General features: G+C 27.4%; 1 protein-coding gene and 1 long non-coding RNA gene across 5 annotated transcripts in view; one reads left to right on the top strand and one right to left on the bottom strand.

Annotated features, from left to right (window-relative positions):
• Positions 1–16,217, bottom strand: part of LOC725799 — a 42,359-nt gene that overhangs the window by 14,854 nt on the left and 11,288 nt on the right. For all 4 annotated transcript variants that reach the window (XM_001121606.5, XM_006557495.3, XM_006557497.3 and 1 more), the window contains exon 2: positions 177–440. In XM_001121606.5, coding sequence (XP_001121606.2) covers positions 177–339 — 163 coding nt within the window. In that variant the 5' untranslated portion in view covers positions 340–440. The remainder of the gene's footprint in view (positions 1–176; positions 441–16,217) is intronic.
• LOC100578394 lies at positions 2,343–5,072 on the top strand. The gene is made up of 2 exons (XR_407492.3): positions 2,343–2,591; positions 3,676–5,072. It is a non-coding gene; the product is annotated as an uncharacterized LOC100578394 (long non-coding RNA).

The following is a 16,217-nucleotide window of genomic DNA, read 5'->3' as shown; positions in this document are numbered from 1 at the left end:
TTATCAAGTTTTCCCCCGAGTTCATCGGATGAGCTATTCGTTGAAAAAAAAAAAAGGATGGAGAGAAAAGGGTTGATCGTGAAAAGTGAACACACGCCTCGACCTTCACCCTGGATGGGGTGCACAACGCGTGTGGCGTTGAAGAACGATTAATAATAAATCGTCGATCGGCTCACCAGTATGATCAGTTTGCCGTTGATGATTCCTCACGTACGGAGGTGCTGGGTGCCTGGTCTGCATGTTCCAATAGCAGTTTCGACTGTTACCGAAATTATTGACCTGCGGCTGCTGCGAAGGCGAAGTCTGCTTGCAAGGCAATCTGGCCATGGCAGTCATCATTTTCTTCTACACCCTCACTCGCGGTCGAATTAATCACTTCATCGGCGCCCTCCTTTGTTACGTCGTCGTTTCAACCCCATTTTCGGGCGATCGTCTGCTCCCTGAAAAACGAACCGAATTAATTGTATTTGGGAAAACGCTTTTGTTATTTTTAAATTTTAAATATTAAAATTCGAACTTGATATATTAAAATATTGTTATTCAGACCATTTAGTGCATTTTATAGAAAATTTAGGAAAAATTTATATGCACGATATACAAACGCGTTATATATTAATTTGAATTTAATAATTTGTATGCCAGAAATTCATTGATATCCACTAATTAATGGATTAATATTTAAATAATTAAATATTAAATGATTAAAAATCCAATTTATTATAATATTTATTGGAGTAAATTTAACTTTCTTTCCTCAACATTTCTTAGGTCTAATATCAATACGACGACTCAGATTCTTATTACTGTATGAAATTCAATTTCATTAATAGGATCAATAATTTCATTAAATAGAATAATTTTTTTAATTTTTATTATTTTAGAAAGATTAATTTCTAAACGAATGATATTATTTAAATTTAATCATCCCTTGAATGATTAAATTTTTATCCACCTTTAGATCATTCACATTTAGAAATTCCATTATTAATTAAAAATTTAAATTTAAAGTCAATTCTAATTAAATTTTAATATGGCAGAATAGTGCATTGAACTTAAGATTCAAATATAAAGTTTTTTTAAAACTTTTATTAAAATATTTTTAATAAAATAAATAAAATTTAATTATATTAATTATTTTATATTGAATTTAAAATTCAATCTTAAAGAAAAAATAATCTTTTATTAAAATTAATAAATTAATATATAATAAAACAAAATATAACTATAATATATTATTAAAATATAATTTATTAAAATTTCCACACGATTCATATTTATATTCCAAGAATCAAATTCATACTATGCTGATAATTTAATTTCATTTCATAATATAGTTATAATAATTATTATTATAATTTCAACACTAACTGTATATATTATTTTATTTTAAAGCATGCTGTCCCAATCTTTGTAACATTCGAAACTTTGAAGATTGATTGAGATCGCGATCCACATCGCGCTTTAGCTCAATTAAAACATCAACCATAAATCAAATCCAATACCGGGAATAGTGAAAGCATGCTGGAACATCTTCTTAACAGATTATTCAGCCGCGTAACTATTCTAGGAAAATATGACACACGTGGTGAAAGCGATCTTAACATGGCCGTTCCAAAAATAAAGCAAAACCAAAATTAGATATCGATAGAAAATAAAAATGACGAGTTTTTTCTTTTTTCTTTTAGAACCTCTTACCACGTATATGGAACATTTATCAAAATAAGAATAATCGATACAATAAAAAGAATTGATAAAAGATTTAATAAACATTGTATCAATAAGATAATTCCAGATGATTACTTTATCTAAACTTGTATCATTCCATTAGAAAATTTCGAAAATAAAAATAAAACACACGAGATTTATCATTATATAATTGTAAGACAAAATTTTTCAAGAAATTAATAGAATTAATTTTAAATGGATAATAAAATTAAATTAGAAATAATATAATTTTATAATAAAATAAAATAAAATTTAATAGAAATTAATAGAAATTGTATCTCTCTTTATAAAACATTGATCGAGAAAAAGAAAATATTAAAGTGTTCGTTAATATTGTTGAAAATAATCTTAATTCGTCACAGTTCGAAAAGCAAAAAAAAAAAAAGAAGAAGAAGGGTTGACAATTTATTTCATCCAATAATTTTTCCACACCACTTTACTGTCACCGAATGCCTGACTCATGGAGTCATTCGTTTTGTTTGCAATCCTTAGCGCAAAAATTCCATCGCAATGATCATTATTGATAGCCTCTCTCTCTCTCTCTTTTTCTGTTCTGGCTCGACATCGTGCGGTTTACGTGCGGAAAGATTCCTCGAGCGATGATTTCTTGGTAGTCGTGCAATCTCGTAAATGACACGGACGAATAAAGCCATATCACGACTCATGAGAGCGGAATCAAAGTCGAACGAGTCAAATAGATAGACAGCAGGCTTACTTATCGTCGAACGGGAAATATTATCATTCCATAAGAAAACGTGTTGGTTTGATGACTCGAAAACGAAGGCGAGAGCGAAGCTGGTCATATGACACGAGGTTGTGATTAAAGTATTTCGTTTGAATGTAAAGATGATCGAGAGGATCTTACGGTAAGATAAATTTTCTATTCTCCTTTATATTCCGATACGAAAGAGCAAGTTAAGAATTTAAAATTATACGGTGGAAAATAAAGATTGTATTCTTTTTAAACGAGAATATTTCTCTCTGTTCAAAGAATTTTTCGATTTAAAATTTAGCGATATGTCTTCGAGATTAATAATATAATGAAATAAATAAGAAAAAGAAAAAAAAGAATAATTTTTGAGCTTTCAACTAAATCATACTCGAAATTGAATATAAATAAATCGTCGATCAAATTAACCGTGTACACGAGGAATAAAAATATTTATCGATTACGAGTTTATTTTTGAAACGATCGAGAAGTCGAGAATTATTTTACTTTATTTTCACACGTAAAATTACTTTTTATCGACAATTCACTCGTATCTAATCGAGAAATAACTCTTAAACGAAAAAAAGAAAAAAAATCTCATTCCTTTTTCACGATTTCAAAGACACGCTGTATATACTGCGCTATTAAATACAAGCGTGAAGCTTTTATTAGCTATACGATTATTAAATAGCAGGTATGTTTTTAAGAAGATAAAATACATATTAAATGAAATTAGATAAAGTTGAGAGAATAATTATCATTATTCTCTATGTTATAAACTTCGTTATCTCGTGTTCCTTAAAATATATATATATGTTTAAATGTTATTATAATGCATTCCAACATGAATTATTTGTTAAATGATATATACGAATTATGATAACACATTATTATTAAACAACAAACTTTAATAATCTTCGTACACAGTCTTTCGCCATGAACAATCTCCTATAACGTCACGTTTGCCCGAAGATTAATACCTACTTATCGATTACACACACTTCTCACATTTTATTTTCTTCTTCTCTCATCGATGGACATATTGCATATTACATTATATCGTCACATCGATATAAATACAATCGATCGATGTAGCCAAGTTTAAAAAAAAAAAATCAAACCACAGAGCTTCAGAGATTTATCAAAACGAGAATCATTATTTCAAATTGTTAGCAACTCATCGAACTGCCCATCGTGTCAGGAGGAACGTTATCAATCGGCCGGAAATTCTATTATTTCAGACAAACGGAGAGTCAAACGAGAGAGCCAACGGATCGAAGACGCTTCTTCTGCGTCCATCTTCACGGCTCTCCACGTCTTACCAGAGACATGCAGTCTAGGATAAAGGCTTCGAGATAAACAATGTCCGATGAATCACTCTCTCGACCCGGCCGCTCTGCAAAATTGCGTATCGACGAACAGCGAAGGGAGGGCAGAACCGATGTTCGAACCGGCGAATATTATTATCTCGGTGTTGAGAAATGCGCCGGGGAAATATAAATGGAATGGCTAACACAACGCGTACGTGTGTATGTGCGTGTGTCTTCGAAGAATATTCCCTCGAAAATCGATTTTCTCGAAAGCATCAACCGTGTCTTATCTCGCGTCAGCTGTTTTCGGCCGAAATGTCCAGTTTCGGGATCGTTATCGTTTAGGTAGAGACGTAAGTCCCTTGTGTTTCGATCTGATAAGGATTTCGAGCGAATATCTTTCTCTTTTGCGATTGAAAGTTTTTCTTATCTTTCGGTGGCTTCGTTTTTTGGGAGAGAGAGAGAGAGGAGGAGGAGGAAAATTAATCTTTTAAAAGATAAAATGTATTTCGAAACGAAGAAGAGTATTGGTATAATTTTGCAAGGTCTTCCATAATTGCTATGCTAAAATGGTGATATTTTCTTTTTTTAAACGAATATTAAGACGTGTTTTAAAACCAGTTTTTCGAGTTAAAATATCTATGAAGGCTAGATCAGAAATGAAGAATCTTTATTCTTTCGAAAAATGAAAAGGCAAATTTATTTATCGTTTCTATATTTATTATAATCTCACGTTACGCTACTATTAAAATAGTGACAATAATAAAAGAAAAAATATTTCTCGTTCATTTCTTTTTTTAAACAGCTCAAGTAAAATTAGAAAATTATTTACAAATAAATTTAGAGAAACGTAGGAATTTATTTATAACGGTTTAATAATAAGATAAAGATTTGTTTTAATTCGTTTGACGAAATAAAAGGCGTTGATTTAATTTTTTATTTTCGTTTTTAATTAAAAGCGAATGAAAAAAAAAAACTATTTTTATCAAATATTCGCGCAAAGACTTAATGAAACTTCAAGAATGCGTGAATCCCCGTGATCGATGACATTTTTAAACGCACGTGTAACTACTTCCTTCTTACACAGGGGTATGCATGTAAATATGAGCATCGCTAATTCCGTCCCTCAAAAGCTTCTATCATGTTCTTGCATTATACAAGCTTTTCCCTTTGACTCTCTGGCACAATAGCGGGAACCTTCGTCGTCAAACATAAATTCCACTTTATCCATGAACGTGAGAAAACCTCGTTTGTGATCATACCACCTTTTCCAAGGATCATTGCCGATAAAAGTAAAAAAAAAAAAAAAAAAAAAACAGCGTAGAAAATACGAAGGAAATAATACATGGAATAACGAGAAACAAATCATATGTTGGTTTATATGGAATAGATGGATCGAAAGAGTATGAATATCTTTGAAATATTTATTATTAAATTGTTTTTCATTGAAAAAACAATTATATTAAATAATTTCATTCAACAGAAACGCTTTTCTCAGATATTCAACAATTTCACAAAATGTATTTATTGTGCGAATAAATATTATTTACGTTATATTATTCTTCTTTTCCAAAAGGAATCTTATAATAATTAATTTAATTAAATCGAATGATAGGGTAGAAATGTAAATCTTAAATCTTTTTTCTAAGAATTTTTAAAAAAATTTGTTCAAGAATACTGAAATTATTCGAAATTATCCATCTTCACTTCTCTCTCTCCAACGAGTAAAATCCTTCTAAAAAGAGTCTATGATTCGTTGCAAGTTTATGTATTGAACAGCACGAAGAAGAGCGAAACTCGTACAAGAAACGTTCGTTACGGTTTATCACGAAAACGTGGCAGGGACTAGCATTTCGTTCCTGGCCAGTAAATTTCTCATTGGGAAATGAGCTCGTTCGATTCGAGCGAACAAAAAGGCTGCGAAACGGTTCGCGCACCGCCATGGAAGAGGAACTAACGAGCAATGTTTAACACGCCTCGAGATTTAATACCTGTTACGATAATTCAGTCGTAAGAAAAGTAATCGCGGAAGAGGCGTTAAGATTTAACGAAATTTCATGGATACGTTGACTCGAACATTATCGAATTGAAAATACAGAGATATTATTCGCAGTGATAATAATATATGAGTGACATTCAGGTGGAAAATTTTATAATGGATATCGAAAGAAGAGGAGAGTAAAGATATTCGTAGGTTATAAGAAAATTAATCACAATCAATTAATTAATATAATATAATTTTATTTCTAATTTAAATTTTAATGAATATTGAAGGAAGAAAAAAGGGATATTTAAATTTAAAAGATATAGCGAAAAGTGATTTTATTCAAGCGTTTCTACGAATGTATGCGAGAGCAAATTTTTTTTATCGAGGGGAAATCTCTTTGGAATCAAAAGTTTCGCTTTTTCTTTTCAATTTTGAGCACAGTTTCATCTGGAAATATTTTTCACAACGATAGAGCGTTTTATAATTTATAAAAAATTTCGCTCCATCATTAAAAATTTATATGTTTAAAGGAAAGAAAAAATACGAATACCAAAAATATTTGTTCATTTCATCTCTTTAAAATGATAAAATTCAAAAAATATGCTCTATATCCTCGTAAAGTTTGATTTATTTATTTTTAATAAAATTTTCTGAATATATAATAAGATTGCGATTTAACGAATGATTTCAGTCTCTTAAAAAGATTTTTTATAAAAAAATTCATGTATAACCCTTTATTCTCTATGTACAAAATTTTTACATCGTTATGTTCAATTTCTTTGTAAATATAAGAGACATTTATCTACATATTTTAAAAATTAAACATCGATATGACTATAGATTTATTTAAAAAAATGGTAAATTATTTGAATTTAACATTAGGAATATCATTTTCTATTTTAGAATTTTTCACAAAATGAACTCTACATATTATTAATTTCAAATATTTGCTTTCAAGTTATAATTAAATATAATATAATAAGTTGTAATTAAACGTATCAAAAAACTTATATTTGCAACAATATATTTTATGATATAGTAATGAAAAATATCGGATATTTTATATATGATTGCATATTAATATTGCATTTTAACTGAATATCCCTATTTATTTTTATTAAATTACTGCAATTAAAATCATTTACATCATAGAATATTTATAAAATATTTCTCATTGTATCAGTCGATAATTTTAATATTAACAAAATAGAATATAGAATCTTTTTTTCTATAATAAATAAATTCTTTTGTTGAAAATTTTTACACATTATTTATTAATAATGAAGCATTTTTTTTTAATAATGTATCGAATTGAGGACTAAGTAAATCGTGGTTTTTCGTTATGAAATAATATACGTACGATAACGTTTATCAATTTATCGAGTGATTAAACGATTTTGGTTAATAAAAATATTGGGTGGGTGGGAATCGAAGTGGAAGATTATCCGAATACATTATAAATTTCAACGAACAAATTTGCGCCCGTTATTGAATCATTAAATTATATTAATCTCTTTTTCGTTCCCCCTTTATTTCGTTTTCGTATCTCTATTCCCTTCATTAAGCCGAAATATCGGGACTATAAATTTCAACGCACTTTTCACATTCACAAACGTTTGTTCTATTTACCTCGTCGATATTTATTCAGAAATATTGATTGAATTACTCTTTAAAATAACTTTTTTCTTTTTTATTTCGATTCAAACAATTCCATATGTTAATATTTTGTGAATAATAAAAAATTGATCTTAAAGAAAATAAGATTAAAGATAATTTTCTTCTAATCAATTATTTTAATCGAATATTGGAACATCATTTAAAAATTTTTATCTTTGATCTGGCAAACAGGAAAGTTGAAAATAATTGTATTAAAAAAGTAAAAGGAAGAATGAGATTAAAATTACGATACTTCTCACTAATACTTCTTCATTAGAAATATAATTAACAGGAAAGAGAAGTTTAATAATCTTTTTATCGCGTTTAAAGACATTGACATAATTTCTAACTTGATGATGTATTATATTAACAAGTCTTTTCAGTTTTTTTTTTTTTTTATTTCAATCTAAAAATACAAACCGGTTCAAGAATATGTGCTTCTAAAAAATGTCGCATAATTTTCAATGTTAAGTAACCATTAAAGCTAAAATTTAAAAATGTAAAAAAATATATCGTTTCAAATCATTAAACTTTTCTTTGTTTATATCACGATTACATTAAAAGGAGAAAAAGAAATGTACTACAAATGTACTTCATCAGAAAAAAAAAAAAAAATTCTATTCATCTCTCTTGTATAATAATTTATCAATTGATAATATACAAGTTTGTAAATTACTTCTCTCCTATTTTTCAAATTTAAACAAATGTAAGAAGATTATATGAATATTTTAATTATCCATAAATTTATATATAAAATATAAGATTCTAATATTCTTAATAAATAATAATTTATAATAAATTTAATGTTGATTATAATCATTAATAAAACAAAAATCAATACCATTAGCCTATTAAATACAAACTTTAAAAACTTTTGAAACTTTGAAAAAATATCTATCAAAATTCTGATAAAAATTAGTGCATGAAACTCATTACACGTAAAATTTCACAATATTAATTATTGCGAATCACATAACAAAATCTTTTATTTCACAATAACTCACACTTATAATTAGTACCTACACATTTCATACATCACATCCTCTAATTATTTCGAGCGGTGCAACGTACCGAATCCTCATAAGCACAAGGTTGCAAGGCAATTCCAATAATATCTCGTTTCCAAGCAGGCTTATTTACCTTTGTGAATCCTGGAAACGTAGAATAACTTACTCGACGCACAAATCTACGGACAAAAATTCAGGAAACGTCCTATCAGATCCTCAATATCGCTCTGAAAGCCTCCTCATCGGATTTCTGGTTATTTTAACCGATATGAATTGTCAAAAACTCAGATAAAAATGGTCGAACCGATGACTCATTGTTAGTGGGACATTCTGTCTCTAAAAATTGCGATGACAAAACGAGATGACAGAACTGTCTTGTTATCTGTTTGGGGAAAAGGAAATCATTATGGAAAATACATTATATATATTTTATGATCAATTGCAAAAAAATTAAAGATAAAATAATTATAAGATTATTATTTTATAAAATTGATTAAAGATTTATGTTTAAAAAATTGATCACACCTTCCAGTGTATTGTATATCATAATTTCAAGTTTGAGGAATATATATATATAGCATCAGAATTTTTGTAGGGCGATGTGGTTTAACGTCACGTTCAAGCTGATATTTCATGGTTAAAAAACTCTTTTCTCTCTGCAAAGTGCACAGACTTGTTCATGTTGCTCGAGTAAAATGGTCAGCCATAGTTTATCGAGACATGCAGTGCACAGAAAACGTGTATAGGATTGTACAAAAGGATGAGGTCTCGTTTATAACATCAATGAAAGATGGACAATTGAGAAGTTCAATGTATGAGCAAAGTTATGGTACAATAGCTTTAAGAGATATTAAGATTTTTATGGAAAATAGTATTTCAATTCAAGATTTTGTATAACAAAGACTGCAATTTTTTATTGTAAGTTTATTAAAATTGTTTTAAAGAAGAAGTTTTATAAAAACTATTCTCCTTCTATCTTTTCTTACTTATTTTATTTCTTGTAAATGTTTTATAAATAAAACTTATAAATTTCATTTTCATGTATTTTCTATATTTAAATTTGTTTGAAAAGATCATGATTTAATTAAATACAGGCAAGAATTTTATTACATAGTTAATAAATTAAGGAATAATAATAATTAATGAAAATTAATGAAAATCTCATTTCATTCCTTTTTGCACTCTTCAATTATTCTCTCAAAAAGAGATGAATTTTTCAATAAACAATCGTTCATTCGTATCTTCCACAAAGAAAATCAGGAAAAATCACAATAAAAAGTATTTCAACACCGTTATAAATATAGAAATTCTTACACGCCTAGCAACACGCATAGTGCAAAAAATAAAAGACGAATAAAGGACGAGCGAGGAGTGAAACGTGAAACCGCAGATAGATGAAGAAAAGAACGTGTCCTCCACGCGAATGAGAAGCGATCGATCCCTTTGATTTCATCATTTATATTTATTTTATCTGTATTCTGTATTATCATTTTATTTAAAGAGGATATCGATATCGATATTATCACGATTTATCTTATATTAATATTAAGTAATAATAATAATATATTAAAAAATTATTAAATATTACTGTTATATAAAATTAACAAATTTTTAACAAGATATTAAAAATTAATGTTAAATTACATAACGTATGTCATTAAATGATCATCTCGTACAACCATAATTTACTTTTACGTTTCATTTTAATTAATAAGATTCGACGTGAATATAAAAAATCAATATTAATCATACATTTTAACAGATTTATATAAATGATCTCATCGTGTCATCGCGAACAGGAACAATCTTTCTCGACCGACCCAAATGGATCGAACAAACGAGATCAAGCCACGTTTGCTCCCCCGAGTTTCATCCACGAGGCGAATCTCCTCTCCTATCCGTCTAATATAATATCGGTTAGTAGTGGTTGCGGATGGAACTTGTTCGGAGAAAAAAAAAAAATTCCCACCGCGCGTTTAAAATAGACTCGCGCGATTCGAAATTCATTTAATCGCGAGCGTGATGACTTTCCACGAGGATCGGAGTCGAGCTGATTATTTAGAAGCCGCCTGGGAAAAGAAGCATGGTGTGAGAAGGGCTTAAGGAGGCGATAATATGAATATGTGTGCCCGTATATGTATTTCTTGGATGCAGCCCCAACGAACGGGATCCCGGCTTATGTATGGCCAACTCCTGTATACAGTCCTGAGATGTCCTAAGTACACGTCTCTACACACAAGATATGAATCGGCGATCGTGTTGCCGCAACTTATACACTGTGTTCGAGAAATAGAGTATAAAGTAATATCCATTTATTAAAACGAAATATTGAAAAATGGTATTTTAAATTAACAATTAAATAATTAAAAAATAAATATGAAATTTATATTTTTATGAAACTTAAATATTTTCTTATTAATAATTTTTATTAATAATTCGTTGTTAATAATTAATAAAGATTTTATGATAAATTAATAATAAATTATAATAAATAAATTAATAAATTATAATAAAGATTTTATGAAAAAGATTTATGATAAAATTTCTTCCTCGTCTTTGAAAAAATTTAGATTTAGGAAGGATAAATAATATTTTTTATGAAACTTAAATATTTTCTTTGCATTTTTATTAATAATTCGTTGTTAATAATTAATAAAGGTTTTTGATAAAATTTCTTCCTCGTCTTTAAAAAAATTTAGATCTAGGAAGGGTAAATGAATCGATTGAAATTAATTGTAATTTTAACTAATTTACTCTTTTATACATTATAATTTTTAATATTGAGATTATATGAAAAAAAATTCCAAGAATTTTTTTATAATTACATAGATTCTATTAAAATTTTATTAAAAAAAAATTATTAATTTAATATATGAAATTAATTAAACATTATTTTTTTCTTTAGTCAGTTTATTTTATTAAATTTTATTTTTTAATTATTAAAATGTATTTCAATAATTTTCTTAATATTCTTTTCGTTGTTATTTCGTTTTATTTAAATCTTACAAAATGAAATAAAAATTCTGATATTTATGACATCAAGTATCAGTAAATAATATGATGAACGATGATTGAGTAGATCTGTAATATACATCAATATAAGATAAATCATTGGGGGAAAAAAAAAAAATATAGAACGAATAATTTTAACGAAGTTGAAGTATATTAACATCAACTTTTTTTATTTGGAGCGTGTAATTGCGTACTGCTGTTCTAAATTTTATTCTAGAATAAAAAGTATGTCGAATTAAAAAATCAACAACGCGAGATATAATGATACGATATAATAAATAGGAAATAAATCTTACCACGAAGGTAAAAAAAGAATGAGAACATTATTAGATCGTAAAATAGTTTCATTTTGTAAATTAAGATATATAATTTTATGTTTTTTCATCAAATAATATTTTTAAAAAAATATAAGAAACGTATAAAAGACACAGAAAAAAAAACTATTTAAAATCAAATAAATATTTGATACACTTATCATTGCATATATATATATATCGTTTTTAATTTATTTTCTCCTTTAAATCTAACGAATCTTTATCTTTATTCGAAACAACTATTTTTCTAGAAATATGTTCATAAATCATCTCATAACGATTCATCTTGCGCATTATCGATCAATCATTTGCTATATAATTAGATACGTCATACATTTTGTATTCTAAAAAGTAATTATAACAAAACTATATTTCAAGATCTATCTCTATTTTACACCATAGAGATTTAAAACGGTTATTTCATGCTCATTACCAAAAGATAACCTATCACATTGAACGCGGATAACGCGTCTTGAATACTCAATCAACCCACCGCAGCGATCTATCGCGCAGACTCATTGTAATTCAGAATTCATGATTCTATTCGCCTAGAAATGTCCCTAGGGGAAGATATAGAACAGACGACAGAAATGTGTTTGTGATAAGTACCAAATCGAAAACAGTAAAATTTATTTTTCTCTTAAGAGAGAATTAAATGCAAAATTTCTGATATTGTATATATTTGAAGTATTTTAAAAATAATAATAAAAATATGATATATTTTTACAAAATTGTTTAAAATTCAAATCAAACGACAGCGAAATTTGAAAAAGTAAAAACGAGAGAAAATTATAACGCATTCGTATAGAAAATTAGGAAGTTAGAAGAAACAAACGCGTCTAAGATACACAAGTGATAAAACGTTAGAATGTAAAATTAAATATCAATCATAGATTTTATTTACACAAATAGAAAATCATATAGGTATTTATTATCCAAATGTTTTCATAAAGAGAAAATTACATTTCGAATATAATGGAATAATGCTCATGACAATATATTTATTTCTATGCCGCATAATAAACAAAAAATTATAAAAAGTGATTTCTATTTTATGCCTACAATTGTCCAAGATGCAAAATTATTCGAGCGTTAACTTTTTCAATATTTAAGTTAAATCGTAAAATAAAATAAATTGAATGGTTTAAAAAGTGAGTATAATTAAATATTAAAACGATATATTATATTAAATGTCTATATAAAAATTTTATGAAAGAAGACTTTATCAAGATTTTATCGTAAAAAAATCAAACAAAAGAAAATCTATAAAGATAATGCGTTATTTGTGATACAAAATATAAAAGCAAAATCAAAAAAGGAAACAAGATAATATTATCGATGGTACAGACTTTTCATTTTAAACTATAATATACTCATTTATGGAATAATAATGGAAATGTTTTACAGATTTTTAAATAAAATAAATAAGTTAAAATATATATTACCATAAAAAGAAAACAGATTGATTAGATTAGATTTTGGTTTCAAAAAAATCAATAATCTCAATGATATTTTGAATATATGAATAAATGAGATGAAAAGATCATGTTTAATTTTCATTGTTAATTTTTTAAAATATTATTAAAAAAATATATATATATTTTTTAATTTTCTTATTTATTTTTTAATTCAATTTTTCAAGTTGTAATACAATTATCTACAATTCAATCAAAATCATTTAAGATAAATTACAAGATCAATTATTACTTTTATATTTCTATTATAAAATTATATTATATTATAAAATTATAAAATATATAATAAAATTATAAATTATATAATATATAAATTATATTATATTATAAAATTTGGAATTATTCAATTGAAAATGTTAAATCAAATTTTTGTCCAAATATTTACTCGTTCAAAAACTTCATTTTCGTGCAACACCAATTTTTTAGAACATTCAGGACATCCTGTATGTACGTGAATGCATACACACGAGAATGTGGTGCACCGCTGCACGGTAACTTTGCCTTTCACGTATCTATATGCGCGATGGTGCACACGGTTTCACAGGTTATTTGCATAGTCTGCTCGACTGTCTGGCGGACGGAAGCTGACTACGAATTCCTGCTAGGGCAGCCGCCTGTGTCAAGTGCAGCTAATTCATTTTGCCAGCTATAACAAGGGCTCTAGCTCGATTGTCCTTCGGATAATATTAAGACCCATGGCGTAGACTTATGACATCGGGGACTTATGATACGCGAGGTCTCCATCCCCATTTCCATGATCTCGATTAACTTTATTGATATGACACGAAACGCTTAGAAATGTCTTGTAAATATTGCAATGTAATAATATATAGAATTATAATGATATATCTGAGCATGTTGAAAATGAAAGTATTAATGATTAATTATTAGAGATTAATTATGAGTTATAATCATAAGAAAAGTAAAATTCAGAGTCAAAATTAATTTTTAAAAAAATTATAAAACTAGAAGTTATAGCATTCTATTTTTTAATAATTGAGATGAATTATGTTATTCATTTGGAAAATCTGATAATTGAATGAAAACGTAGTATTATAGTTTATCAATTTAACAGGAAACAGTTTTGAAAATAGATATAGATAATTTAACCCTTTCTGTAATTTTTTTTATTTTTTAGATTTTTCTTAGATATAAATAAAATAGAATAATTAAAAAATAACAAAATAACTAGTCAAAAATCATTTTTTTTTTATGACAAAAATCAAATTGGTTGGTCTTCAATTTTTTGAAAAATTAAATAATTGAACAAAAATAATTGATTTTTTCTGCAACTTACAAAATAATTATGTTGTATTTCTCAATTTTTTCATTTTTTATAATATAAAATTTCGTCAAATTTTAAAATATAAATAAGATGGATAAAAAAATTTGAGAAAAAATTATTAACTGAATTAATAATTTTGAACAATTAAATAAAAATTAATAATTAATTTGTATTAAATTGAAAAAAATCTGTAATTTCTTTTGAAAAGTGTATAATTTTTTTTCCTCGCGGTAATAAATGAGTAGAAATGCAGAGTAACTGTTTATGCGTAATAAGGAAGGATGTACATAATTGTTTTAAGTGCGTAGAGTATGTTTTTGTGTGGTTAAATGGAGCATGTCAAATCATTGTTGATAAATGGAATTATGAGAATACTGGGTCAAACTATGAGATTCCCTGTAGAGTTTTGATAAATTAAACGATTTTTACGAAAGAATGATCGATAAATCAATGTAGAAATGAAAAACATACAAATAATCAATATTTCTTTCAATTAAATAAATTTATACATCGAAAATAAAATTTTAATGAAAATTAAATCCAAAATTTACATTTCTAAGATTTCATCGAGTTTAAAATAATCAAAACTTTTATTAATTTTTATAAATTTTAAACAAAGAAACGAGGGTGGAAAAATAAAAAAATAGGTTTTAATTAATTTTATTTAAATTAAAATAGCGCATAGAAAATTAGCATAAAAGAGAAACGAAGGGAATTTTCAACTCGAAATAAAAATAGAAGCGACTCTATAACAGAGATGAATATTACCAGATAGAAGAAAACTTTTATTTTGTAAAAAGACATAATTTATAAACACACGTAAGTTTTGTATATGCGTTTGTATAAATTTTAAAAAGAAATTTGATGAGTTAGATTTAAAATATAGAAGGAAATAAATTATAATTGGAATGATTAAAAATTTAATATTTTAAAAATAATTTCCAAATAATTTCCTTGATCGTATAAATTTAATAACGAAATATTTAGCAAAATCTTCCTCTAAAATATTAAAACTTTAATTCCGCGAAAATTTCATCAAAAAAAATGATGACGATTCAGTTCCCCCTTCCCAATAGATTTCATTCGTTTCAGCACAAAACTCCCAATCGGCAGCAGTTAAAAAAGAAGAAACCTGCTTACCTCTTCTACTCCGCGAATTATTTTTAGAAATCCAAAGCCACGATTAATTCATGAATATAATCGTGAATAAAAAAAGAGATCATCGATCTCACTAGCTAATCGAATAAACATCGACTTAAAATTAATTGAAATTCTAATGAAATTCTAATGTTGGAAGAAGTTTCATTTCGTTTCACGCGAGTTACACCGTAATAGTCGGAAGCGTAAAATGAATTCGCCTAGCCAACAGCTTATGGCACACGCGTCGATTGACCTACATTGTTGTGTCACAGGAAGGGACGCCTGGAACTGAATTACCGGAACACTGGTGAGGGCAATGGACGAGCGTGAGGGTGACTTAATTAGCCAATTATTGTCATCGTGAATGGGATAGGCGGAGGGAGACAGAAAGAGTAGCAGACCACCTATACAGGTTGAACCTCTAACGACCACCCGTCGCGTCGCCACACCATGATCCGACTAAATTCAGGACAAAGCCGCGTATAGACGTCAGCTTTATCCTTGAACTGTAACCGTTCGTTCCGATTTTCCAAAGTAAAATCTGTCCACCGACTCTGCACCTTCTAAATTGGACGGTACAGTATCTCACGCGTTTCG

The sequence above is a fragment of the Apis mellifera genome, linkage group LG6 (assembly GCF_003254395.2).
Source record: "Apis mellifera strain DH4 linkage group LG6, Amel_HAv3.1, whole genome shotgun sequence".
NCBI lineage: Eukaryota > Metazoa > Arthropoda > Insecta > Hymenoptera > Apidae > Apis > Apis mellifera.
Note: the sequence above shows the minus strand (reverse complement) of the source record. Positions and strands in the feature narration are given on the sequence as shown.